General features: G+C 41.0%; 1 protein-coding gene and 1 long non-coding RNA gene across 8 annotated transcripts in view; both read right to left on the reverse strand.

Moving 5' to 3' along the window:
• TUSC3 (tumor suppressor candidate 3) overlaps positions 1-571 on the reverse strand; it is a 290,536-nt gene extending 289,965 nt beyond the window's left edge. For 2 of the 6 annotated variants that reach the window (XM_008168476.3, XM_065596817.1), the window contains exon 1: positions 383-563. In XM_008168476.3, the coding sequence (XP_008166698.2) occupies positions 383-499 (117 nt within the window). In that variant the 5' untranslated portion in view covers positions 500-563. Of the gene's footprint in view, positions 1-382 lie in introns of all 6 variants that reach the window. The other 4 variants (XM_065596815.1, XM_065596816.1, XM_005282085.4 and 1 more) reach the window with 3 other exon arrangements.
• A 1,527-nt stretch (positions 572-2,098) lies between these two features.
• Positions 2,099-24,988, reverse strand: LOC135983709 (uncharacterized). 2 transcript variants are annotated; one of them, XR_010601461.1, is made up of 5 exons: positions 24,472-24,988; positions 8,386-8,519; positions 5,576-5,645; positions 5,394-5,473; positions 2,099-5,017 (listed from the first exon to the last, which is right to left on the reverse strand). It is a non-coding gene; the product is annotated as an uncharacterized LOC135983709 (long non-coding RNA). The 2 variants fall into 2 exon arrangements; XR_010601460.1 differs by lacking the exon at positions 5,576-5,645 and having other exon boundaries at positions 24,472-24,984.
• Between the last annotated feature and the right edge of the window lie 212 nt (positions 24,989-25,200).

Here is a 25,200-nt window from a genome sequence, read left to right on the forward strand (position 1 = left end):
GCCATCCAGGCGATGGACAGCGGGCTAGGGAGCAATCCACGCCAGGGTGTCAGCGCCTTGAGCAAGACGGAAAAGGGGGGGCTCACCCACGGGCTGCGGACCCAGGCGGCGATGGGGCACGAATGACAGCGTGCAGAGACCCCGGCGTTGTGGGGTACAGGCAGCCCCCAGAGCCCGGGGGAGGGATCAGCCCATCCTGCAACGCAAGGCGAGTCCGGCAGGGGAGAGCGCGGCTGAGTCACGTGAACGAGACCCCTCACCCCCATTCCCCGCCTGGGCCGCGCCTGGGCATGGGGCTCATAGGGCCGGGAGTGGGAGCCTGCAGCCCAAGCCTGCTCCCCACCCGGGCCGGGGCTCGCCAGAGAGGAGCGAACGGTTCTACCTCCTTCTTCTTCTGTCCGCCCCCGAGCTGCACACAGAGCAGCAGCAGCAGCACCAGGAGGCAACTCCCGGCCGGCAGGTACAGCAGCCACCGCGATGCCCTGGTACCCAGCGCCATGTTCCCTCCCCCCACAGCCCAGCCTCCTTCGGGGAGCACCTGCCGCACCGTTAGCCACCTCTTCCTCGCTGATTGGACGCAGACTTCGGCCAATCACAAGCGGCCTGCAGCACAAAGGCGATTGGGAAATGTAGTTCTTTCTTCCGCTTGCCCTTCTCCTGCTTGGGGCAGGTCTCAGGCGCTCACGAGGGTGTTACGTATAACTCTTAGAGGCCACTCCCGAAGGTTACACTGAATAGGGCCTGATCCTGCCCAATGCTGGGCACCCCTCAAGTCCCATTCATTGTGCAAACACACAGCTCCAGCCACAGGAAGCAGAGGCTGAAACAATTTGTATAGTGGGGGTGCTGAGAGCCATAGAATCAAATAGTAAAATCTATATATAATGGAAATCACTTCAAGCCAGGGGGTGGAGCAGCACCCCCAACAGCCTTAGTTCCAGCCCTAGTTCCAGCACCTATGGCTTAATATATGATTAATATCACACCTGTCAAAGATCAGGCATGGCACTTGACTCTTAGGCAACCTCCTGACAAAGCCAACAGGGTAAAAACCAACCTGGTTACTACGTTAATATGGTCATCTAACAGCTGGGGGTCTAAAGTCATCCATGAGTTGCAAACTCTGGTGACTAAATGGCTGAGGCACTCCCACCGTGAAAAGAAAGAATATTGTTTCTGTCATCGCCTACAACTTATTCTCCCAGCTCAGTCTTGTCTGGTTTGACCTACAAGCAGCTCTCTTTCATCCGTGGATGGCCCATTGACATTGTCTGAGGCAATGGATGACTTTGTTGTACTAGTCAGACAAGACAAATATACAATTTGGTGTGATCAGCATATTGAAAATGCCATACTACCCTAACTCCCTTTTTTAACCTTCCTGATGACACCATATACACACTGAACAGGTGGGGTGACAAAATGTCACCCTGGCTCACTCCACACTTAAGAGTCCTTCAAGAAGAGGAGTAAAAGGATAGCCCGTGACTATCCACTGAGATCTTTCGGAGAAAAGAACAAAGCCACTGACAGGGAGCCTCATCCATTCCCACCAAGCTCCAGAGGCAAGTCAGCAACACCCCATGATCAACAGTATTGAAGACAATTAGTGAAGATGAGATTTTGTAATATCAGAATGGAAGAGATAATTGACCAATATAACAAATGCTGTTTTTGAGCCAAAGTCAGGTCTTCACCCAACTTAACAAGGGTCAAGAAGATCAAAAGTATCTAGATACTGTGAAAGTTTCTCACTACAACTTTCTCCACAAGCTTACTAAAAATAAGTAAGAGAAGTTACTAGATGATAGTTGTCCATATTGTGTATGTCAAGGACAGCTTCTTGAGCAGAGGCCACTCTAATGCTCCCTTTCAAAGCAAGAGGTATTTTGCCCTCTGAGAGGATTGACAATTTCTACAAGCAAAGGACTTAGTACTATTAACAATGGATCCAGTATTTAAGACTGTTTGTTAGTGTAATTTACGTTCTTTTTACTTCAACCACATCATTTCTGGACAAATTAAGTAAAACCAAGTTTAACACAAATCTCACTAAGGGGCAGTTCCTTATAACTCAACATTTTACTAACTAACTATCTTTATTTTTTTTTAAACAACTTTTTCAGGTAGTTTTAAGTCTGGGTGTCAGTGTTGCATCAGAGCCCATTTTAATGAATTGCACCTATGTTTTCATGAAATGTTGTATAAAATATTACTAGATGGGATTGAGGAACCAAATAATTTACATCTACAACATTATGCAGTACATTAAACACTGTTTTGTGCTCAAATAATTTTTGCTTTGTTCAGAAATTAACATTTTACCATTATGTTGAATATGCTGTATGTTATTTTAGACAGCATTAAACATCTGTAATCCATGTATCTGGGACGACTAGGAAAGCACCTGGTATAACCAAGAATTCTCTTTTTTTGTTAGCTATGCGGTTCTCTGTAATTGAGAGAGATACTAACTTAGGCTCTCTGATGTGTCTGATTCTGCAATAATATTGATAAGATAGGATAGATTACAAAATCCTGGCATCTCCCTAAGAAGAGGCAGTCTTGTGGACAACTTTCAGTCTGTTATAAAAAGAGCTATGAAAGAGAGAGACAAGGACATGAGCAGTGTAGAGAAGGGATTACGTCAAGCAACTGGTGTGAGTTTTGTGAAATAGGAAGTGATCAAGAGTATCGGGACCATCCAGTTGTGCTGCACAGAGATCCCAGAGACTTTGGAAATAATATGAGTGTGAAAGGGAAACACAATGGAGGGAGCTGGAAGAAAAGCTAAGAGAGTCTGCTGAACGGTAGACACTATTAGTATAATAAGGGATGAGTGATCAAACAAAATTTGTCTTAACAAGAAAGTATTATTGCACTGTGGGAGAATGAAAAAGCTGGACAAAATTGTAATTATAAAAATGTGTAATCAATTTCCTATCTTTCTTCATATTTAAGGGGGTGCTTGTTTAGCTGTGTTTTTTTCCCTTAATGTTATATTAAAGCACACTTTATCAGCAATTCAAGGGCATACCATCTTGTCATGGGGTAAACTCACTGCCCAAGCACCCCTTCAGGCCAGTATGTGACATTGCACGTTGTCTGGGAGCATAATGCAATAAGATCTGATTCTCTGGGCAAGTAAATAATAGAAAGGTATGGGAGGTGTAATTTGATTCATAAAAATTGACAAAATCATAGTTTCAATGGTATCACTTTCAGCAGCATGGCAGGAGGGACTTGCTGCCCCACCCTGGCTCCCAGCTGCAGGTCATCCAGTTGTGGAAATTTTGATAACTTTCCTGTAATTGAGGAAGTGCTGTAGGAAATGAGTAGACTTAGGATATCATTCAAAAGCCCTTTCTCCCATGAATACATAACAAACCTAGAACAATTATGCAGATATACAGGCACGAAAATATATTTTTTAAAATTTATTTTAATTATACTTTAACACAGGGAAGCATTGGTTACATTAAAAAAAGACTGACCTTTATTAATCCTAGGGAAGTTAGCCTTGACATGTAGGAGTGAAAAAAATATTCATCAAAGTCATTGCAAGTGTTATCTCCATCTCGGGCACTACTGCTAGACATTTTGTGACACTGATCCTCGTCCATACTGTACTCACATCAGTACGAAGAAGCCAGCTGCCCAAATATCTGCAGGGTGGTGAGCATCTGATCTTAATAGATGAGCATTTGATTAGTTGAAGGGTTGATCTGGGAGTGCATGGTATTTCACGCATAATTGGTATGATCAGTCCATCTTCTAAGACCCATCAATACCTAATAGGGGGATGGTAGTTTGACTTTGTGATGATTGAGCACATCCCATTCTATTGCTTGATAATTTGCCCTATTGATAGGCATAAATTCACCCTTTAAATTCTTCTCCATTTGTCTGCTTCTTGGAAAACATACATGAAGGTAGTTCTGCAAGTGTTGTTGGTTTTAAATGGTTAACTTAGCATATGAATGTCAACAGTCAGTGTCTCATTCCTTCTGAGCACCTTCAGAGCAAGAAGCGAGTCTTCACAGGCTGAATCAAATCTTTCCAGCCTACCTTCCAATAGTGTCACAGACTGAAAGGATGTGGAAATCTGGCAGTATGGTGGCACAAAAACAGAATCTTGCAGAAGTCTTGGGTAGTGTCTCACAAAGAGAACTAGAACATCCATATCTTGTGCTAAAAACCTCTCTGTAGCTTTGATGGCATGCAAGATAATTTTAGTATCAGCTTCCTCACAGGAAGCTCCAAACAGTGCGAGGCAGCAGTTTCATTACAACATGCGATGACAAAATTCTTCGAGCTGTTCTTTACATGCTGGAACATTTTTCCTGTAAGGTAATCAATTAACTGATCCCTCATGCAAGTATGAAACAGTGTTTTCTTCATTGTTACATTCAACATGTTCATGGAGCCAATGATTTTGTATTGGACAGGAGCAAATACCATGAAGTCTCTTCTTTCTGAGTCTGATTCCTTTGCATCTGTGTCAAACAAGGTGGACTTCATGATAGGTTCAGTATTTCCTCTTTTGCTTCATAATGAAGTGTTTAGCCAACTCTCAGCAGGTTAATGGTTTCTAGTGTGTTGTGAGCATGTACCTCAGCCACTCAATTTATGATTGCTACATTGAAAGGCCTCTGCTGGTATAAGGTAACGATCACTTTCTCAGTGGGTGCTGGCTTAGGAAGACAGTGCAAGGTGTGCGTTACTTTGCTTTTTTGCCTGGCAAATATGCATTGCTCCATTGCATTTGAACATTGATTGTGGTAACATGGAGAACTCATACTGTCCCACAGTCTTATGTAGTTCTACATCATGCTGAGATCTGGACACAACCAGGAGACAAGCAAGCAATGACTTGTCTAAAGTTATCTCTGTAATAGTCACTGCCACCATCACTCTGACTTTCTTCTTTGCATATGAGCACAGCTTTAGTCTCTTCTTCTTGATTGAAACCTGTGGATAATTCTTTGGGATTTGAGGGCTTCATACAAGTTGTGACCTAAAATAGATGAAGAAGTCAGTCAAATAAATATATTTTCACTGAAGACTACTTTTGTCATAACATTAGTGAGCTCCAGTCTGTGATATACGAATGGATTGCCAATGAGAGTAAGCTCATCTTATAGTTTGAAAATTGCCCCGTCTTGGCTTTTAACTGCAGTTAACGAGTCTAAATGGGGCTTGGTTACTTCTGGGGAAGTCATCTGAGCCACCTTTAATGTTTAGCTCGAAATGTGATGGCGTTCTGGGGTAGTCCGGTAAAACCAGGAAAAAAGTATTTGGATGCTGTATTATGCCCACACACTCCCCGATTGCTCTGTTTGTGTTCTAGGGCTTCATCTGAACCAAATGCACAGAAGAGAACTTTTACCAACCCAATGTCCTTTTTGAAATTCCTCCCATGTGTCAGGTTCAGCAAGGTACCAGGCAGTCATCGCAGAATAATTAGTTAAATCTAAAGCAAATTTAAAAAAAAAAAAAGAATTTCACAAAGTCTTCCAGTGCTGTGAGGTGCAAATTCATGACATTTAATGTGCCAGTGAGCTTTTTGTTTAACCTGATCCTCCGCAGTTGTATTCTCCAAAGATTCAGCTACTAGTCGGCACCCTTTGTCTCCCCACTGATGTCTAAAAATGATCAAAAACCACAGAAAAATACAAGGATTTGTTATAATTAATTACAATCCCAAACTAATTTATATTATGTAATTATGCTCTTTTAATTTGCAGATGGATTCCAGCAATTTTGGGCTGGATGATGCTTCTCTTTTGCCAATGAGGGCAAGTTAAATTAAAGCACACCTTCCATTAATTGTGATGTGTAACATTAAAAAAATTAATCAGGTATCATGTTCTGAGCATTAATCAGTAACCGTACTGTCAGGGGAGTTAATTTAACTTTGTGAGGGCTGCATGTTTGAGATGCCCATATTAAAATATAATTAAAAACATTGATTTTTAAGTATTTTCTCAAATATATATTTACGTACTTGTTCTTGGCTCGTCATGTTTGGTACTATTGTGTTTGTGGGAGAAAGGGCTATTAAACGATATCCAACTCTACCCATTTCCAATGACATGGTAGCAAATTTTGCACCAACCAGAGGACATGGAAAAAGGAGCTGGCGGGAGGCAGGCAGCAAGTCCCCCCCCCCCGCCATGATGCAGAGGGTGACACCATTAAAGTTATGATTCTACAGATTTTTACGAATCAAATGATCCCTCCCTTACCTTTCTATCATTAACTTGCCCATGGAATTACACATGCTCCCAGACTAAGGGGTTCTTCTGTTCTAGTGCCCCCTGTTGTCTGTCATCTAATGCTGTAGTGGTCTGTAGTTTCTGTGGCCTGACTTGCTGGCCAGCTCACTTTTCAGTGCAATCCCATTCCAGGATAACAGAAAAGTCCAAACAGAAAAAACTAAAATCTAATGGTCTTTGTCCCAGACCTTCTAACCGCATCTGAGACCTGTCTCCTCCTCTTTTAGTCCTCAAGACCTATATTAGGCACCTAAGGATTGTCTCTTACAATCCTGTGCCACTTCCCTGGGCTGCTCCCTGTTTGTTAGCCTCTTTCACAGGGATACAGATTCCATTTCTTCCACCCTGGACTTTGTCTTCTTGTACAGCTTCTTCCCCACCAGCTATTGAGGAGCTTCCTCAAGGCCACTCTCAGCACCTCTGGCAGCAGCCCTCCTTTGCCTGAGCTGCAGACTTTCATTCCAACTTTTGCTAACTGAACTCTTAGTCACAGCTAATTAGCTGTGGAGTAATTAGCCCAACTATTAACTCTTTTCTGTCTATATACCCTATCACATATGTATAATGTATAAAATTTAAGTTGCGGTCACACATCAGTATTTCTGGCATATATTACCATACAAGAACATTGGAATTAAAGAAAAAAATAATTCCAAAATTCAAAGTTAATGTTGAAATTCCACAATGAGCCACAGAGTCACAGTTTAACTCTGCCTGAGATTATACAATTGTCCGATTAGTTTAGAAGTATTTTACAGTTTGTTTTCAGGAGGTCTGTGTGTGCAGTTGGACATTTTTCTATGAGAGAAGTTAGTTAGAAGAATGATGATGAAGCGGTTGACCTGATTTATGGACTAACTGTCTAACTCTTTTTCCTGAACATCTGGCCTGGAAGGCTGACTTTTTTTTTTCTGTTGGTAAATAACAGCATAATAAAAGTGACAGCACATGACTCTGGACATCTGTCATTTTAAAAATGTTGTATTCAGAGGAATGGAACTATAATCCACTTCTATTCTGATGTATGAGTTAGACACACATTTATATAGCCAAACATGTTTCCAAACTTACTTTAATAATGTAGGAAATCTTAAGAAAATACACAGTTTGTAAGACTGCACAATTGCTTTCATATTTTAAATTACAACTCTAAAAAAAAAAGGAGTAAAGCAAAAGTCTGCTTTGAATATGAACACAATGTATAAACCTAGTATTTTGGATGCATGCATGAAAATTGAGTCTGCAATGGGATGCATTTTGAATATGTTTATTATAGCTATTCTTCAGGAAACCCTGTAGTATTACCACTTTATTTGCACTTCCTGCTAACTGGTTAGTGTAATGGAATGCTGTTTTCTCTTCCCAAGTATGAATTTTGGCTTTTCTTGTCTGCAGAGGCAGAGTTAAACTTACAGTGGTTATGGGAGAGGTGGGGGAGAAAGGGCTGTTTTAAGATGTTGGATGCCAAGTAGTTTTACATCCATCCCCCCCCCCCCCCAAAAAAAAAAACCCCAAAACATTAACATGTATAGCCTAGAAAAAATGAGAAATAGTAGGCCAAATCTTGATAACTGTCACTCCTAGAGCAAATCCATGGATGTCACCCTCACGTATTTTAATCGCCTGAAGTTCTGACCAGGCCATGATTAAAGAAAAGCAAATAGTCTAATTATTAATTATGGATATTTTATTAAGAAATAAAAAGAAAAAACAAAAACAAACAAGCAGTAAATGATGGCTACTTCAGTCACCATCTCTTCTGTCTAGCTCTTGGTAGAGAACTTTCAGCACAGATTACATCTTTGAGAGTGGGTCCTCTCTGGTAGAGACACTTTGTTAGATAAGAGAAGAAAAAATATATTTTTCCCCATCAGTAGTGAGTCCTGCCTAAGTTTATCATAGATAACTAAAATAGTTTATAGATGGACAAAGGAATTTAACTTAAGAGTCAGTGAATCTTGTTTGGCTTATCATGTACAAACAGTTTATAAATGGCAGAGGTAAGTGATTTTAACTCTTGAAACTGAAGAAGGTATTTAACTCAGTTACTTAAAAACAAGCCATTCAAGTGTTACTCAATTGAAATTGTTTGTTTTTATAAACTCACCAGCTCACTGAGTGGTCCGGAGACAGGCAGATTAATGATTATTGCAAATCTGGCATTCAAATTAAATTCCACTATTTCTCGTTTTATAACGGTTTGCTTATGTCCACTCTCCAAGAGTACAGCATCTGAACAATCTGTTGATTAAGAGAAGTTGTCAATTACAATAGCATTTCAGTACTCCATTAAAATTACCAGACCAATTTAAACCTAATCTCTTGGCAATGATTTAGCAAACATCATTTTACCAATGATGCTCAAGTCTCAGTGATGTTGTCATACTGCAGAAGCAGTGCTGGACTGGAAGGTTACTTCTTTTGAATGCTAAGTTGTGGCTTCTTTGTCTTCTTACTGTACTTTACTTGTTTGAAAGATGAGATTTACAGACTCAGTTGAGATGAGAGTACTGAAAGCTGCTATCTCAGTTGAGAGAGATTTATACCCATCTCATCCTCTATTCTCGGTGAAGATGAAAGACACCCTTTTCAGGGTCTTTGCTGGATCCAAATATCAGCCAATGTCACCTTTTGATTGGCTCAGCACCTTTATGGATTGGTCTTCGTTGCATTTTCAGCTCAACAATATGCTAGCTGATAATACATACACAGCTGGATCGTAAACCTTCAACTGTATTGCTTTTTATCTCTGTGGCAGGAAAATCTCAAAACATCTTTAGATTCTAAGTCTTTCATTATTGAGTTATTTTTTGATAATCCTGATAAAAGACTATAAAAGAGATGAGATTCTGTTTTAAATGAGTCCATATATGCCATTTTTTTATACAAAAGTCTTTCAGTTTTAAAAATAGACTTTTTACTTAAGTGATTCTTAGAGACTCTTTGACCACTTAATTTTAAAGAAGTTATTTCTTTCCTTCTTATCATTCCTTGTAGAGGTGCTTCTTCTTTTCTTTCTGAGCTTAGTAAGGAAGTTGATTAAGCACTGACAGACTGCATTCCCCAGCTAGTATAAATTCTTTATACTCAAATGGTTTCTTATGTTGCTAGCACGTTATATCAAAATCATTTGATTCCACATTGGAATATCTTAACTTCATGATACACTGAATAGTATTACATTAGAGGTTTGCATTTAGATACAAAATATTTGAAAATGGACATCACAAAAGAAGCCTATACCCTCTGTGATAGTGTGTTCATCCCAGACCGGAAAGGAGGGGGGTTAAAAACATCCTAGGGAGGCAGTGCAGGGAGCCAATTGGAGAGTGGCTGCATGGAGCAGCCAATCAGGGCCCAGTGACTTACCTACAAGGAGCTGCAGGGCCAGTGACAGTCAGTTGCTGCAGGGAGCCCAAGGAGAGAGGACTGTTCTTGGGGGGGCTGCAGGAAGGTAGCACCTTGGACAGCACAGGTGCTGGCAGGGACTGGAGGAGCAAAAGGGAGCTCCAAGCTGGCAACTGAGAAAAGGGTGCTGGGGTTGCGGGAAGTGGCCCAGGGAATTGAAGCAGCGGTGGTGGAGAAGTTGAGAGGCAGCAGGAGGCTGCTATCAAAAGGGTCCCTGGGCTGGGACCTGGCGTAGTGGGTGGGCCTGGGTTTCCCCAACTTGCCACTGGGGAAGCAGCTGGACTATAGACCTGGAAGATACTTCCCCTCTGGAAGGGAAACATGGATGTTGGCATGAGCAGAGGGCTGAGTCATTAACAGGATGCTGTGATTCCTGGACTGAGGCTGGTCTGCAGGTGCAGAAGGCAGGAGGAGAGGCACAACCAGGAGAGGGTGTGCTGGCTGAGAGAGCTAATCCCCAAGATGGTCAGCAGGAGGTGCTGCTCAGTGAGTGAACTCCATCATACCCTCTTAATCATTTAAGGAATAAATGAAAGTTTTCACCTTCAAGTGGAAACATAGGAGCAATCAAAATATTTCCCAACTACGTTTCCTTGAAGTTAAAGGAATCATGTCTTTAGAGCGCTTATAAAAAAAAACCTATTTTTGCTACAAATATTTCTAGATTTCTTTGTGTAAAACCAAGGTTTTAAAGAGGGGTGGGGCTGGCCCCTGACTCAGCTTTTGTGACATTGGTAGGCTCCTGGCTATTCAACATTTCTCTTTGATGTCCTAGAAAAGACTATCTTGACATCCCTTAACAAAGTGGAGGTGTCCTACTCTATGAGAAGACACTCCTATTGGTTGTTAGCCTTTTTAACCAAACAGTTCCATATATTATAATCTACAGTTCCTTCTCCTAAAACTTACAATTAAAGTTTTATCCCAAATACTATAAGGGCATGTTTACCTTCCCCTGAAGTTTGAACTACAGGGGTGGAATAGCACTGTGTACCAAAGTGCTAAGCTGTAACTCCTGTGTGCAGGCTGTGGGTATGAACTGAAAGGTTCCTATTTGGCATTAACATAGCCCTCTTCAAACAGGATTACATGAAATGAGAAGTAAGAACTTTTTAGTTTGTGCCCATGGCATCCACATGATGGAGTTATAGTGCAGCACTTCGGTAAGCATCGCCATTCCACCCCCGTAGTCAGAACTACTGGGCAGTGTAGACATGGTCTAAGCAAGGCAATAACCACAATCACATTTGGATATAATTTTCAAAACAATATTAAAGCCAAATATAAATTATAAAGCTGCGTTCCAGAGTCTACACAATCAGGCCTGGAAATGTTAAGTACAGTTTTATGGCCTAGGAGGAGATTTTCTCCTTGAAGCTTTCCATGCCTATTACTTACTGGGAGAAAATAGATTTCCCAGGAGTTTTAGCCAGCCTGAACATTTCATTTAATAAAACAAGCAACCAAAGCACAAGCATGTGAATTATAATATTCTACAAGCCTCATGCACGTGAAAGTAATTGCGAACATCTCCTAAAATTCAGTAAGGGTAAAGGAAAGCATGTAATAACTTAATTACCATAGTAGATTACTATACTTTTATTAATATTCATTTTTCTATCAATATTAAAGCTTATACCCCACAGACAGTAAGTCTAGCTCATTGTAGAAGTGTAGCTTAACACAGAATTTCCTGGATTTTAACTTTTTGTATAATTTTAATGTTAACATCTTCAAAATACTGAGATGTCTGAAACTTTAACTTTAGTGTAGCAAAGTTTTTTTTTTTTTAATTTATTCACTTTTAAAAGCATTCTAAGGTCCACTGGAACGGGCCCTGTTCCTCCTCTAGGAGCCCCTCAAGAGAGGATCTCCAAACCATATTAAAGAGATTATATGGACAGAACACCAGCTTCATTTGGAAGCTTTAAAAGTCTCCTGCTAACCACACTCCAGATTCAATATCCTGTAGGGGGCAATCCTGATGCTGCAAGCCACTTAAGGTCCACACAAAGGGGAGTATCACGCATGTAAATGTGTGCCTCGTAAGTTGAGCATCTGTCATGAAAAGTATAGGAGATGTGTAAGAATGCAACATTTCTCCTGTCTATGTTCTAATGTCTGCAGACAGGGCTGTCCTCCACCGCTGTGCAGAAATAGATATGTAGCTGTCAGGAGGCTTGCAACTTAATAGAGCTAGTGGAAGAAAGCTCCTTCCCCTTTCTCCTGCTCCCCAGTATACATAGAGACTACAGAATGATGAACACCTTCCCTTTTGCTACCTCCTTCTGCTCCCTTGTCCCTGCGTATCCTAGGAAGTACATAAGGTTATAGCCACCACTACCCTGATCTATCCTGACAGCCTTAGAAAACTCTTCAGCCATTGAGACCCTCCAATCTGCATCCCTATGAGCTTTATGAGGCTTGTCAGGGGCCCACCTCCCCTTGCAACTTTTAGGAGGCCATATGTGCCTCAGCCCATATTGTCAGCTGTATTAGGCTCTTGGGGGACCCCTACTGCTTCAGCTTTCGGAGGGGCAGGTCAGTGCTTCACCACACCACCTCAATAGGTCCTCTGAGCCCCTAAGCAAATCTTGAATCATCCATAATATGGAAGATGCTGACACAATTAACTTCATATCTGGTAGAAAAATTCTACCTTTGCTCCAAATATAATCCTCCAATGCTGTGGCCAATACAGCATTTTTGTGAATTTTAGAGGACAGACAAAATTGGGCTCAGATACTAGGACCATATATAAATGAATTAATAGGGCTTGTAATAGAAAATCAGTTGCAACCTTAGCTATTGAGCAGCTACTGCCACTCCATAGGACCAATTTGATCATAGGAGATGAAATCCTGGCTGCACTGAAGTGAATGGGAGTTCTCATCAATTTTAGTGAGGCCATGATTTCACCCATGATTTCTTTTATCTCTTGTTTCCAAAACAAGTCCGTTACATTAAAATAGTAATGTACATATTCACCTGAGTAAAATGGGTTTTAAAAACAACCAAATGAAAGTTTATACATCTAGGAACAAAGAATGTAGGTCACACAGGATTGGAGACTATTGTGGAAAGCAGTGATTCTGAAAGGGATTTAGGGGTCATGCTAGTAAACAGTTGAAAATGAGCCCCCAGAGTAATGCAGTGGCTAAGAGAACTAACACAGATGTAGAAGTAGGAAGGTGTTATTGTTGCGGTATACGGAATGAGTAGGGCTATTATTGTAATACTGTGTGCAGTTGTGGTGTCTGCACTTCAAAAAAAGTGTTGAAAAATTGGAAAGTTTTCAGAAAAGAGTTACGAGAATAATTTGAAGTCTCGAAAATCTGCTCTAGAATGAGAGATTAAAGAATCTCAATCTGTTTACCCAAGAGAAGGTTACAAAGCAACTTGTTGTCAGTCTCCAACAGGGATTGGCAACCTTTGGCACGCAGTCCCACATTGGCCTGAAACGGCGAACCACGGCCAGTGGAAGCTGCGATCGGCCGAACTTGCGGATGCTGCAGGTAAACAAACTGTCCCAGCCCACCAGAGGACTGTCGATCCCTGGAGTACAAGTACCCATATGGGCAAGAAGATTTCTGATAGAAAGCTCTTTAGTCCACAAGACAAAAGCATAACAAAGCCGAACGGTGGAAGGTGAAGCTAGACAAATTCAGTCTAGAAATAAGGGGCAATTTTTTTTTTAAACAAAGAGGGTAATCATCTAGGGATGTGGTGAATTCTCCATCACTTGAAGTCTTTAAATAAAACTGAATGTCTTAAAAGATATGATATTGCTCAGCCATAAATTACCAGCTTGATGCAGGAATGACTAGGTGAAATTCCATTGTCTGTGCTAGGCAGTGGTCAGACTTGATGCTCATAATGGTTAATTCTGACCTTAAAAGTCTATGAATATTAAGACTGCTAAGGCTTAATATGCTAACATTTATTTTTACATAACTGGGTACCTATAACCTGTTTATTCTCAAAGCATTGAAAACACAGCAGTTTCAATAAAAGCAATAAGTGGAGAACCTGAAAGGTTAGTTTCCTTTCAGTTCAAGGACTTTAGATTTTTCTGATTGAAATTAAAATAAATTATTAGGGTTTATTTGCAAAAGTTGTTTGAAATATTGTGACAAATCAAATATTTTTGAAGCAGAATTTCACGTGCACTTTCACATATTGTTAATTAAGAAAGATGTCAGTTGTTTCCTATTCCTTTGCTCTGTATCATTACTTGATAAAAATACTGGAACAGTGCTGATTTACAACCCAGTGTGCCACTCACTAACTTGTCATATAGACAGGCCCTTAGCTACTGCAGTTTATACATTACTGTGGTAGCCGTGCAACAGTACTTCCCACTTGAGGTATAAGAAATACTATGGTAAAGGAAAATACTACAATGTAGGTTCCATTATAAATAGTGATTGAAAAGTAATATATAGTACACAGAAACTAGTGTGCAGCCCAGTAGATAAAACCTTAGAATAGAAGAACAAAATAAGCAAGAAAATATATCTGCTCATCAGATGCCTGATCTAAAGCCCATTGAAGTCACTGAAAAGACTCCCATTGATTTGAATGGATCAGACCCTGGGTTCTAGTCCTACAAACACTATCTAAGTCCTGATTCTGCAAACGGTTATGCATGTGCTTAGCTTCATAAGGTCAATGGGGATTATTTACATACATAAAGTTAAGCATGGCAAATGTGCAGAAATGGACAGATATTGTATAGTCTCATTAATTTAATTAACTTTATTACATATTATCAACTAACTTGAATGGGAGCATTAGGCCTGGCAGTGTTTGTGGGATTGTGCCCAAGCAAGCATGTCTTGTAGTTGCTAATTTCCATCTATATATAAAAATAAGTGCAGGGTTTGGTGGCCATCTAGCAAAAAAGAAAAATCTGATTATGCACGAAAAAAAGTTCTGGGATTAAAACCAGAAGAGATATTACATTAAATGTAACTTCATAGGCTTCAAATCAGGTTTTATCTCTAAGTAGTTTTTAAAGTAGACCAAAATTAGCAAAATAAAAGGATTAAAATACAATCAGTATTCTCACAATCAAGGGTCCTCCATCATGCTTCAACAATTTAATTAAAGGATGGCAATGAATCTTATGTCAGCAGAAGTGTGTATCTCTGTAAGCTGTGAGCCAAATCAATGAGCAAAAATACAGCATTGCAGAATAGTGTTGCAATAAACTCCTGTTGTATAAGCAAATACCATAGCCAGAGTTATTTTCAAACAAATGGAAAACATTTCGCTTCTTGACTGATGTTTGCGTTAGCTTTGTGGTGTCATGTACGTGGTCCAATAAGCATTTTCAAGTGGCAAATGAAAAAAAAAATTTTTTTTTTTTTTTTTTTTTTTTTTTTTTTACACTGAATCTTTGCTAGGAGCCTTAAAAGTGAGTGCAAAATTGAATGGTCTCCCCCAGATTGGGGAAATTTGAAAAACATAACTTCTGATTTATCTTCAGACCTGTGAAATGAGACACAGGTGACATTGCAGCATACTGTAAGGCCCCAGAAGCAAGTACAATTTGGAAATGAACCCCAATAATTGAATCACCCTATATTACATTTTCCCCCACTAAACATTTTTTCCCACTGCTTATGATGAAGCACAAAAGGAATCAGTCATTCTTTCCCCCCCACCCCATCTCAAAGAGCTAGTCTGCTCACCAAATCAACAAAAATAGAGATCCACAATACTCCGTTGTTTCAAGACCTTGTACCATGGGATATATTGACAGAAATTATTATCTGTATGTGTATGTCTGCAAAAGGTTTTTTGGTCAGATTGTCCTTGAAATGTGCTGATGTCACAGTTCCTATTAGCCCAAATCACAGACCCAATGGGAGGTTTGCTTAAGTAATTGAGGCCTGTGACTTGGAATAGTAAAGGCTATTACTCTGAGGTAAGCACATTTCAAACCAATACAACTAAGGAAAAAATCTCTTGCAGAGATATAGATGTACATTAGTCAGTGAGAGGTTTGCCTGAGGGAGGAATGAATAAGGACTTCAGTGATAGTATATATTTTATAAAGCTATTAGGCCTAAGTCCCACTATTTTACCAAGACTTACAAAAATATTTCTTCACATCATCATGCTTACTATTCATATTTTACAACATTACTGGCTCATAATAAAGTTATAACAATATGGAAGACCAAAATAATAATAATTTAGGGGAAATGCTAAACATTACCAACATTTCTAATCAACAAAAAATTCACAAAAAAGTAGCATTAGGAGTCTCTGTTTTGTAGTTTTCACCCTACTTTGATTAACCTTATCTACACCTCTACCCTGATTTAATGCAACCTGATAAAACACGAATTCGGATATAACGCGGTAAAGCAGCGCTCCGGGGGGGGGGGGGGGGGCTGCACACTCCGGCGAATCAAAGCAATTTCGATATAATGCGGTTTCACCTATAACGTGGTAAGATTTTTTGGCTCCCGGGGACAGCGTTATATCAGGATAGAGGTGTACAAATAATAATTGGTGACAATCACCAGCCTGAGTCTTCTTGCCAAATAGCATCCTTGGGCCCAATCCTTACATTTGGCCAACTTAGACTTAAATGCAGAGGGCAGTAGTGTTACCAATTTTGATTGAATGAATTCCTGGAGGTTTCATCACATGACATGAGCATTAATTAATTTTAATTCCTGGAGACTCGGCAACCCAAAAGGGCAATGAGGGTGAGAGTGTCTGCCTTCAAGCCTCGTTTGAAGTCCTCTGACACCAGGGCATGGACGGCAGCAATTCTTCCCCCAAAGTACGTTAGATCAGGCCAAAAGGCTGTTAAGGTCACTTGAGCACAGCAATGTCCTTGCTATGCTCCTGTGGCAGGGCCTGCTCACGTCTGCCTCTGCTCAAGTCCACAAGCTGCTCAGAGACCTTTATGCTGGTAAAACACACAGTGCAGTTTATTTACAATATTGGTTCCCAACACCCTTGTACACTATAGAGCCTTACACTTACAGCCTTGGGGAACCCTCCACTCCTGAGGCAAGCACGGAAGAGCAAGCAGTCAGTCAGTCATACCTTCTCTCCTGTGCCCTTTGTACCCTCAGCCCATCAGTTAGGCATAGCTCTTCTCAATAAGGTCTGCTCTGGTATAACTAAAGCTGCAGTAACCAGAGGGCTAGTTCCACTGTCGTTGCCCAGGGTGTCACAGCCCAACCAGGCTAGGACTGCTCTTGCTGCCTGGGAGCCTGCTGGCCTTCCTCCCAGAGGGAGTGTGTGACACCACCACTGCGACTAGGGTCTCTTCTGGCTGGGTATCTGTTGCTGTTGGAGGAGTTGCTGTTGCTGGAGAAGGCAGTCGTGGAGGTACTGCTGTTGCTGCTGCGACGGGACTACTGCTGTTACCTGGACTGAGTTTTTGTTTCCATTGTTGTCTTTGCCAGTACTGCAGTGGTTGTCGTTGCCACTGTGGATGGAGAATGGGAGGGGAGTGGAACTCTCCCCCATCATTGCCATCATCCCCTCCATGACTCCTACAGACCACCTGGAACTGCCTCCATTCACCAGCCCAGCCATTTGCTTCCACCCTAATTGCCACCTGGGACCCTGACAGTAGCTGGACATTGTTCACAAGCACATGTGGGTGCATATGTCCTCCCCCTCCCTTAAGGCTGCTGTGCACTAAAAGTTGCCTATTGCACTTCGTGTACTGCTGTTTTGTTTTATAGACATGTCCTATGTGGACAATTTTTAGATGGTGCCGCTGTACACCAAGAAGCAAAATTTCATAGATTGAGCCTATTTTTTATCAAGTAACGATACAGCGCAAAGGAACAGGAAACAACTGACATCTTTCTTAGTTAGTCAATAACATGATCTAATAGTTTTTCCTTCAAAACTCTATGAGTTGGCCTTAATTATATCTTACTTGAGTCAGCCATTTAAACAGCCCCCTCTTCAGATATGGTGGTTATGATAAATAGGATATCTTTACCTACTTCATTTAAATCATAGCTTTTAAGGGCAGAAGGCACCACATCACCCTGCAGTGTAGCTGAATTGCTCTTTTTCTAAATTGTCTTTTTTGCACATTAAATATTTTGGATGCAGTCATATGTTTTACATATGCTTCGTACCTCAAAAAAGTGAGGCTGGGAGTCTGATTCCCCATTGTCCTGCACCTTCTGTAGTCACGTAAACCTGTACAAAGTGTAAATCTCTACCATTCTTAGTTGGTAGTGTTATGCCACAATTGGACTGGTGTAAATATTTATTTGAAAAGATCTATTCTCACCCTTAGTTGGAATGCTACATTGATTACATTTTCTAATTCACTTAAATTGACATAACATAAGTAACAAGCATTACATACTGCTCCACATTCTCAACCCATTTGAGAGTGAAGGCAACATCATTATTGCTCCTGCATTAAGCAGAAGAGTTTGTTTATAGCTTGCACTGTGAAGGTTAATGAGGACAAGGCACTGTTTGCCAGATAAATCTATCTTCCTGCCACACTTACAGGTAGCTAACCTGTCACGGACTAGTGTGCTTTAAAATTTTGCTCAGAGATCCTCTCTTATGCTTATTGTAAGTCACCCACACAGAACAGTATTTGTAACTGTTGACTTACACTTTTACAAAGATTCCATTGAGAAAATAAAACTGTTGACTAGAAATAAGTCAGGGATTTCCAAAAGTAGCCCAACGGAGTGAGGAGCCCAATTCCTAATGAAGTTCAATGGTATTTGGGCACCTAACTCCTCTGGGTTCCATTAAAAATCCCAGCCTAAATCTTTCTCCAAGAAGTTCTGTGAAAGTATAATTTCAGACTAATGGCAGGTGTTTCCCAATGATTAGAGTACCCATTTATCTGCAGCTCTGATGTATCCACTCTATACTATATCATAACCATACAATTTAACTTTGATTTTGAGTTTTTTGACAATAGAAAGCAGCAGGTACTAGCTTCAGAGTTATTTAAGAGAAATCTCAAAACTTATTCCCTTGGCATACGGTGAGTGAAGGAATGAGATTCTATTTTCAATATTTGAGAGTCTCCTATGCTGTGCTGGATGCCCTCAGGTTCCACTGCTTGGCACGTTGCAGTATTGGACTTTGATTGCTCAAAGCCTTTCGCTCTGTCTTGGGGTTGAGTGCATGATTGAGCCCAATATGTGCTGCAGATGATCTGTCTACCCAAATATTTTTACTACTCTCATCATCATGGTGTCTCAAGAAGATCATGGTGTAACATGAAGATAAACCATAGCTTGTTAAAATGACATACTAGGCTTTGCATATGTGTATTGTTCCCTTGATTTCTGGGGGGGCAGTTGGATTCTCAGGCAGCTATGAGGGAACCGTAAAGGATAATACACCCCACATGGATTAGATTTCTTTTTGACAGTAGTCAGCTAGAAAATACATTAGGGCCATTGGGCTGAATATCACAATCTTGCAGAGCAGGTATGGCTCCCCTCCTCCTACATTAGGTCCACCATCTTGAGGACTGGTCAGACCACTACAGAATATGCAGCAGTAAGGAGATTTCACTACAGATTAAGCATGACCTAGAATGTGGCCCAAAGAATTACTGAGATATCACAATTTGAGGACAGATATCTTTGACACAGTCCCACCTGACCTTCTCACAAGCAAATGAGGGAAATATGGTTGAGATGAAGTTATTGTAAGGTAGGTGCACAACTTGTTGAAAGACTGTACTTAAAGAGTAGTTATCAGTGGTTTGCTGTCAAGCTGGGAGGATGTATCCAGTGGGATCTCACCAGAGTCAGTTCTGAGTCCAGTACAATTCAATATTTTCATTAGTGATTTGGCCAATAGAGTGGAAGTGTGCTAATAAAAATCTGCAGATGATACCAAACTGAGAGGGGTTGCAAGCAGTCTGGAGGACAAGATTAGATTTCAAAATGACCTCAAATTGGAGAATAGGTCTGAATTCAACAAGATGAAATTTAATAAAGACAAGTGCAAAGTACCTCACTTAGGAAGGAAAAAAATCAAATGCACATATACAAAATGGGGAATAAGTGGCGAGGCAGTAATACTGCTGAAAAGGATTTGGGGTTACAGTGTATCACAAATTGAATATGAATCAGCAATGTGACAATGCAATTGGGAAAAAAGGCTTTTATGACTCTGGGGTGTATTAACAGAAGTGTTGTATGCATGAGGAAAGGGTAAAAAAAAAAAAAACAGGTATGTTTAGTCATGAGAAAAGAAGACTGAAAGGGGGGACCTGAAAATCTTCAAATATGTTAGGACTATTATCAAGAAGTAATGGTCTTATTCTGCAGCAAGTGAGATTTAGGTTAGATATTAGAAAAACATTTCTAACCATAAGGGGTAAGTTCCAGAATGGGGATTCCACAATTCTTATCACTGGAGATTTTTAAAAACAGGTTGGACAAACACCTGTTAGGGATGGTATAGGTTTACATAGGTCTGCCCCAGCTCAATGGGTTGGTATTTACTTCTCTATCAATCTATGATCTTTGAGAGAAAATAACAAAAAGACTTAAAACATATGGAAATAAACTCATTTTAAAATATTCAAATATGAATAAAATGACAATGATATAATAGTGCAAGTACACCTCTACCCCGATATAACGTGACCCGATATAACACGAATTTAGATAGAACGTGGTAAAGCAGTGCTCCGGGGGGGGGGGGGGGGGGGCTGCGCACTTCGGTGGATCAAAGCAAGTTCGATACAACGCTGTTTCACCTATAACGTGGTAAGATTTTTTGGCTCCCGAGGACAGCGTTATATCGAGGTAGAGGTGTATGTATGTTTTTCTTCTGTCTCATCTTGCCATTTTGAATTCTGGTTTAGAAGCGAGAAGGAAATTTGCATGATATTATAAACCTGTAAATGTGCCAGAAACAAGACGACAGGAGAAGATTTTGTGCCTGTGCAAAAAATTTAATTGGGTTCTTCTTTTTGCTCCAACGGCTCTTATTTGTGGGGGCTGACAGTGTAAAGATCACACAGTTGACAGTAATTCTGGACGATATTTGCTCAGCATCAATGTAAACTGTCAAATTGTAGCTATTCAATCAAATAATATCCTATGACTGAGATCAATAGTCCACTGCTATCTCCCATTACCTGAGATTATAACAAAGGACATGATTGCTGAAATAATTCTGTTCCTGTTTTATCAGTACAGTATTTTTGATGATCTAAGTAAAGACTTGGAGAGAATCAAACTCATATGGCAGGGAACTTAAAACAATCTTTTATCATTTCAAATACTTCAAACAGATTGTGTCCAATCTGAAACACCCCTGCAATTGTAGGAAGTTCAGATTTGGATCTGAACAGTGGGGCTGGCCCCCTTAACTATAATGAACCCAATTAAACCCAGGATTAGAATTTTGAGAAAGTTCTCATCTGGATATCTATTTGAATCTTGTGGCATGGGCTGATGTCAACTTCAAACTTCAATACTCATGTACAGAATGTGCATTGGAATGAAAACAAGTGTGTTATTGAAGTAATCATTTTTGGTGCTTTTGTAACTGAAAAATGGCAAAGTGATTTAGAAAGGAAGTAGGTAGTAGCAACAGAAGGCAACCCGTGTGTAAAATGGACATTTTCAAAACCATAATGATAGGCTCTTTTAGAAAATTAACTAAATGGCCTCTCCAAACAGACTGTGTAATTTTGATTAATGCATCTGTCTGAATCTATCCTCACTCAGCAACATAAAGGAAGGGGAATATTTGTAAAGGCTACCTGTCTGGCTTATTAACATTGTTAATGAGGACCCAATGAATAAACCTAGGGGCTTTTCACTTCCACAGAAAACTTCCACTTTGAATCACATCTGCACATTGCCTTCTCCATAAATTGGGAATGAGGCACAATCCTACTTGTGACTGTGAAAACAGACATCAAACTATGGAACATCTCATCAATGTCCCAAGTGATATCATATCCTGATAGTATCTCTGCCATCTGCTATCATGTGAAGCAATTAATTGGATTGCCAACCCAGACTTGGAACCTAACATTGCTGATTCTAAGCCATACAAAAGAAGAACACTGCTGATAATACTTTCAGCTGTGAAATCAACAGCACTGTGTCACTGGTGTTTGGTGAGAAAAAAATCCACGGAAAACTAGAGCTGATGAAAATTTTTGATTAAATTTTGTTTAAAAAAAAAAATGCAGTTTTGGCAAAAAAAGCTTCTCAGGTCCAGACACAAGCCCTGCAGAAAAGCCAATAGCTCAGTGGTTAATACAGTTACATAGGAGCCCAGGTTCAAGTCCCTGCTCTGAATCAGGCACAGGGGGGACTTGCACGTGGTTTCTCAGACCCCAAATGAGTGCCCGAACTATTGGGCAATCAGCTACTCTAGGGTTCTTATCTTTTTCTCATGAAAAGATTTGAAAAAAAGTCTTTAGTTCATTCCAATGATGAATAAAAAATTTCAAAATCTCAATCTTTTCCCACAAAACAGAATACTTGTTTTCTGGCCAGACCTCCTGAAAACCAGAACACATGGGAAGAACCATAAACAGTTCCCCCAAACCATGTAGGAAATGAGAGATTTGAATATGCAAAATGTCTGCTTCCTTCACTGTAGATCCCTCATTCATTTGCTGTCAATCTGCACACCAAATGAGACAGGTTTCAGAAAGGAGTGTCTTTGATCATTTCTTGTTAGTGTTTCCTGACATTTGCATGCTTCTCTTTGCAGCATGAATGTTCATTTGGCATATTTTGACTGAATAAATTATAGGAAAATAAATAAATATGGAAGGATTTCCAGTTACTTTCTAAAACTCTAGACCGCTGTTTCTTGAAGGGATGGTTCACTGAGAAAAGTTATAATGTTTTAATTATACACACACAGTTTGTTTTAGTGAAGGTCCCCTCCTCCCTCTTTTTCTGAGACTGCTGGGCTTTGAGCTTTTCTGGTTTCATCTAAAGTGAATATTGCAGCAAATAGAATAGCACAACAGAAACAGAGCAGCACTGTGCCCTGTGTCTGTAGATAATCCTCAGCATAAGAAAGATGCGTAGACAGTTTCCATCCCACAGCAAGATATGGGATGATAACTATCAGCTTAAAAGTGTCTTAGTCAAATTGGGACTGGTGGCAACCACAGCTGTGTCAAAGCCCATCACAATGTGTATACCTTTCGGATTATATTACACACAATATATTTGGATTACATTTATTCTTTGAAATTACAAATTTGGTTTGTAAAGCTAACTATGTAGAAGTAATATACCTACTTTTGTACATGTCCTCTTCCCCCACCCCAGGTATAGCTCAAGCTTCTTCCCTTTTCTTTCTCTAGTGTTTGCTATCACCAATATTAGGAGTAGCTTCTCCCCTCTTCTCACATGGATCTGGTTCCATGATTTTTTCTGTCACCTGATGCCTCTACTCAAGGGGACTCTTCTCTATGTCTTACACACAGGGGCATCATCCCTTGAGAAAGGTAATAATTCTTTTAGTTGGCAAGGAGTGTAAAATTTAGTACACAAGGGACAATAAAATAAACCCAGCAAAGGAATGACAATCTCATTTTTTATATTGGTATTTTGGGTAGTTTATTGGATACAAGAAAATTGGATATGGGGAAGGAAAGGGTTAAGCTTAACTAATGAGTAACCAATACTGACAAATAAACAAACTCCTCCAAACCTAGGGTGATCACCCATCCCTAATTAGCCAGGACAGTCCCAACATGTGCATTTCAAGTCCTGAATAACTGCAGGACAGCATTTCTCCTGGATTCTGTTCAGTGCTGCTCTGCACCTGCCTGAGGCTCAGGGATGGTGCCAGTCTCTTCCCAGTGGGGGGGTGGAGGTAGGCCTCAGCCCCCCATTGCCATGCAACCCCACCCCCTGCTCCTCCTCTTCCCCCAAGGTATTGTCTCTGGCCAGGCCAGAAGCTGGAGCTAGGCAGTAGTAAGTACCGCCCAGGAAGCCTGGGTCACTTTGGGGCGCCCCGGACCCTCTATCTGTCCTGGGGCATTAGGATCACAGGCCAGGGCTGCTCTTGGGCCCATTTTTGCATTTTGAAAATGTGGTCACCCATTCCAAACCCCTAGCTCCCTCCATGTCACCTTCCCAAGGCAGATAGTAGGCAGAGATTAGGTCTCCAGAGATGGTGTGGTGCAGCACTGTGATGGTTCCTGGTTTAAATAAAAGTCACCTACTTTTTCCCTCATCACCCTAGGTGAGACAAGGTCCTCTCCTGCCTCCAAACATGCTCACTGGTTCCCAGTCTGAAATCCTCCTGTGATTATGGGTGACTCTTGGTAGCTGGTGCCAGGTCAGATCTCTTTGCTGGAGGCTGATCACTGCCAGATCCATGCAGCTAAGGACTCTCAGCAATACAAGGACTCTTGGGGTGCAGGGGAGGTTAGTTTAGCAGGAACTCCCTGAGCTGTGCTGTTTCTCTCTCAGCTTCCAAGCCAAAATGTGAAATTAAATCTGTCTCTGCATAAGGTCATGATGTCCCCTCATTGGAAGCTAAGCAGCTCTGGCTTGCCACTGGTACAGTGACTGCTTGTTTAGATTATCCAATACAGAAATCTCTGTATTTGCTCCAGCAATTCCTTCTTTCCCCACCCCCAAATTCAAGCAGGCTGAGAAATGGGGCAGAGGGCTCCAGTAGCCATAATAGTTGTAGTCCTTTGGTAGATTTAGTCTACAGCTCCAGGAGCTGGCAAACTCCACGTGGGAGTTAATTCAAATACCTTACAAAAGTAATACCATGCCATGTGGTACTCACTCACCATGGGTGGTGCCTCCTGCGGGCTGCTCTGGGGAATGATTCTCTTCAGGTCCAATGCCGCTCCATGCAGTCTCCCTGCCCCAATGTCCTCTCTTTGACTCTGTGGCCCCGCTCTCACTCCAGGAGCTGCTGATTCCTTTTCATGACTCAGATCTCCAGCCAGGTCATTATCTGGTTTCCCCTTCTGGTGTATAGAGTGTCACTGAACCCAATGTCCAGGCAATGCCACTCTATCAGTGGCTGCTAGGGAAACCCACCCACTACTCCAGGTTTCCGCCCGGGGACCATACAACACAGCCAATGTCTGTTCAGTCCTCAACCTTGCTGCTTACTCCTACAGGCTTACTTCTCCACTCTTCTGGGTGTGCCCTTCTTTCAGGGCCAGGGTCCTACTCTTTCCATAGGGTTCCCTTCTTCCCTCACTAATGCACAGCGGGTGGGTGCAGACTTCCTCAGTGCATCCCTTCCTGGCTTTATACTAGCCCAACCCACACATGCTCAGGTGAGCTTCAACCTCCAATCAGGGGGTGCTCCTCCAGCCTAATCCCCTTGTGGGCGCTATCACACTACTTGACCCTTTCTAAGCTTCCTAAACCCTTTCAGGATTGGTTTGCTATAAACACCCCATCACATGCCGTATGACATTCTGATTTTAAAAATAGCATTATGCAATATTAGCAAATGCATTAAGAATTGGCTACCTGACAGATCTCAAAAAGTAATTAGTAAA

This window comes from Chrysemys picta, chromosome 5, assembly GCF_011386835.1.
Source record: "Chrysemys picta bellii isolate R12L10 chromosome 5, ASM1138683v2, whole genome shotgun sequence".
Classification (NCBI taxonomy): Eukaryota; Metazoa; Chordata; order Testudines; family Emydidae; genus Chrysemys; species Chrysemys picta.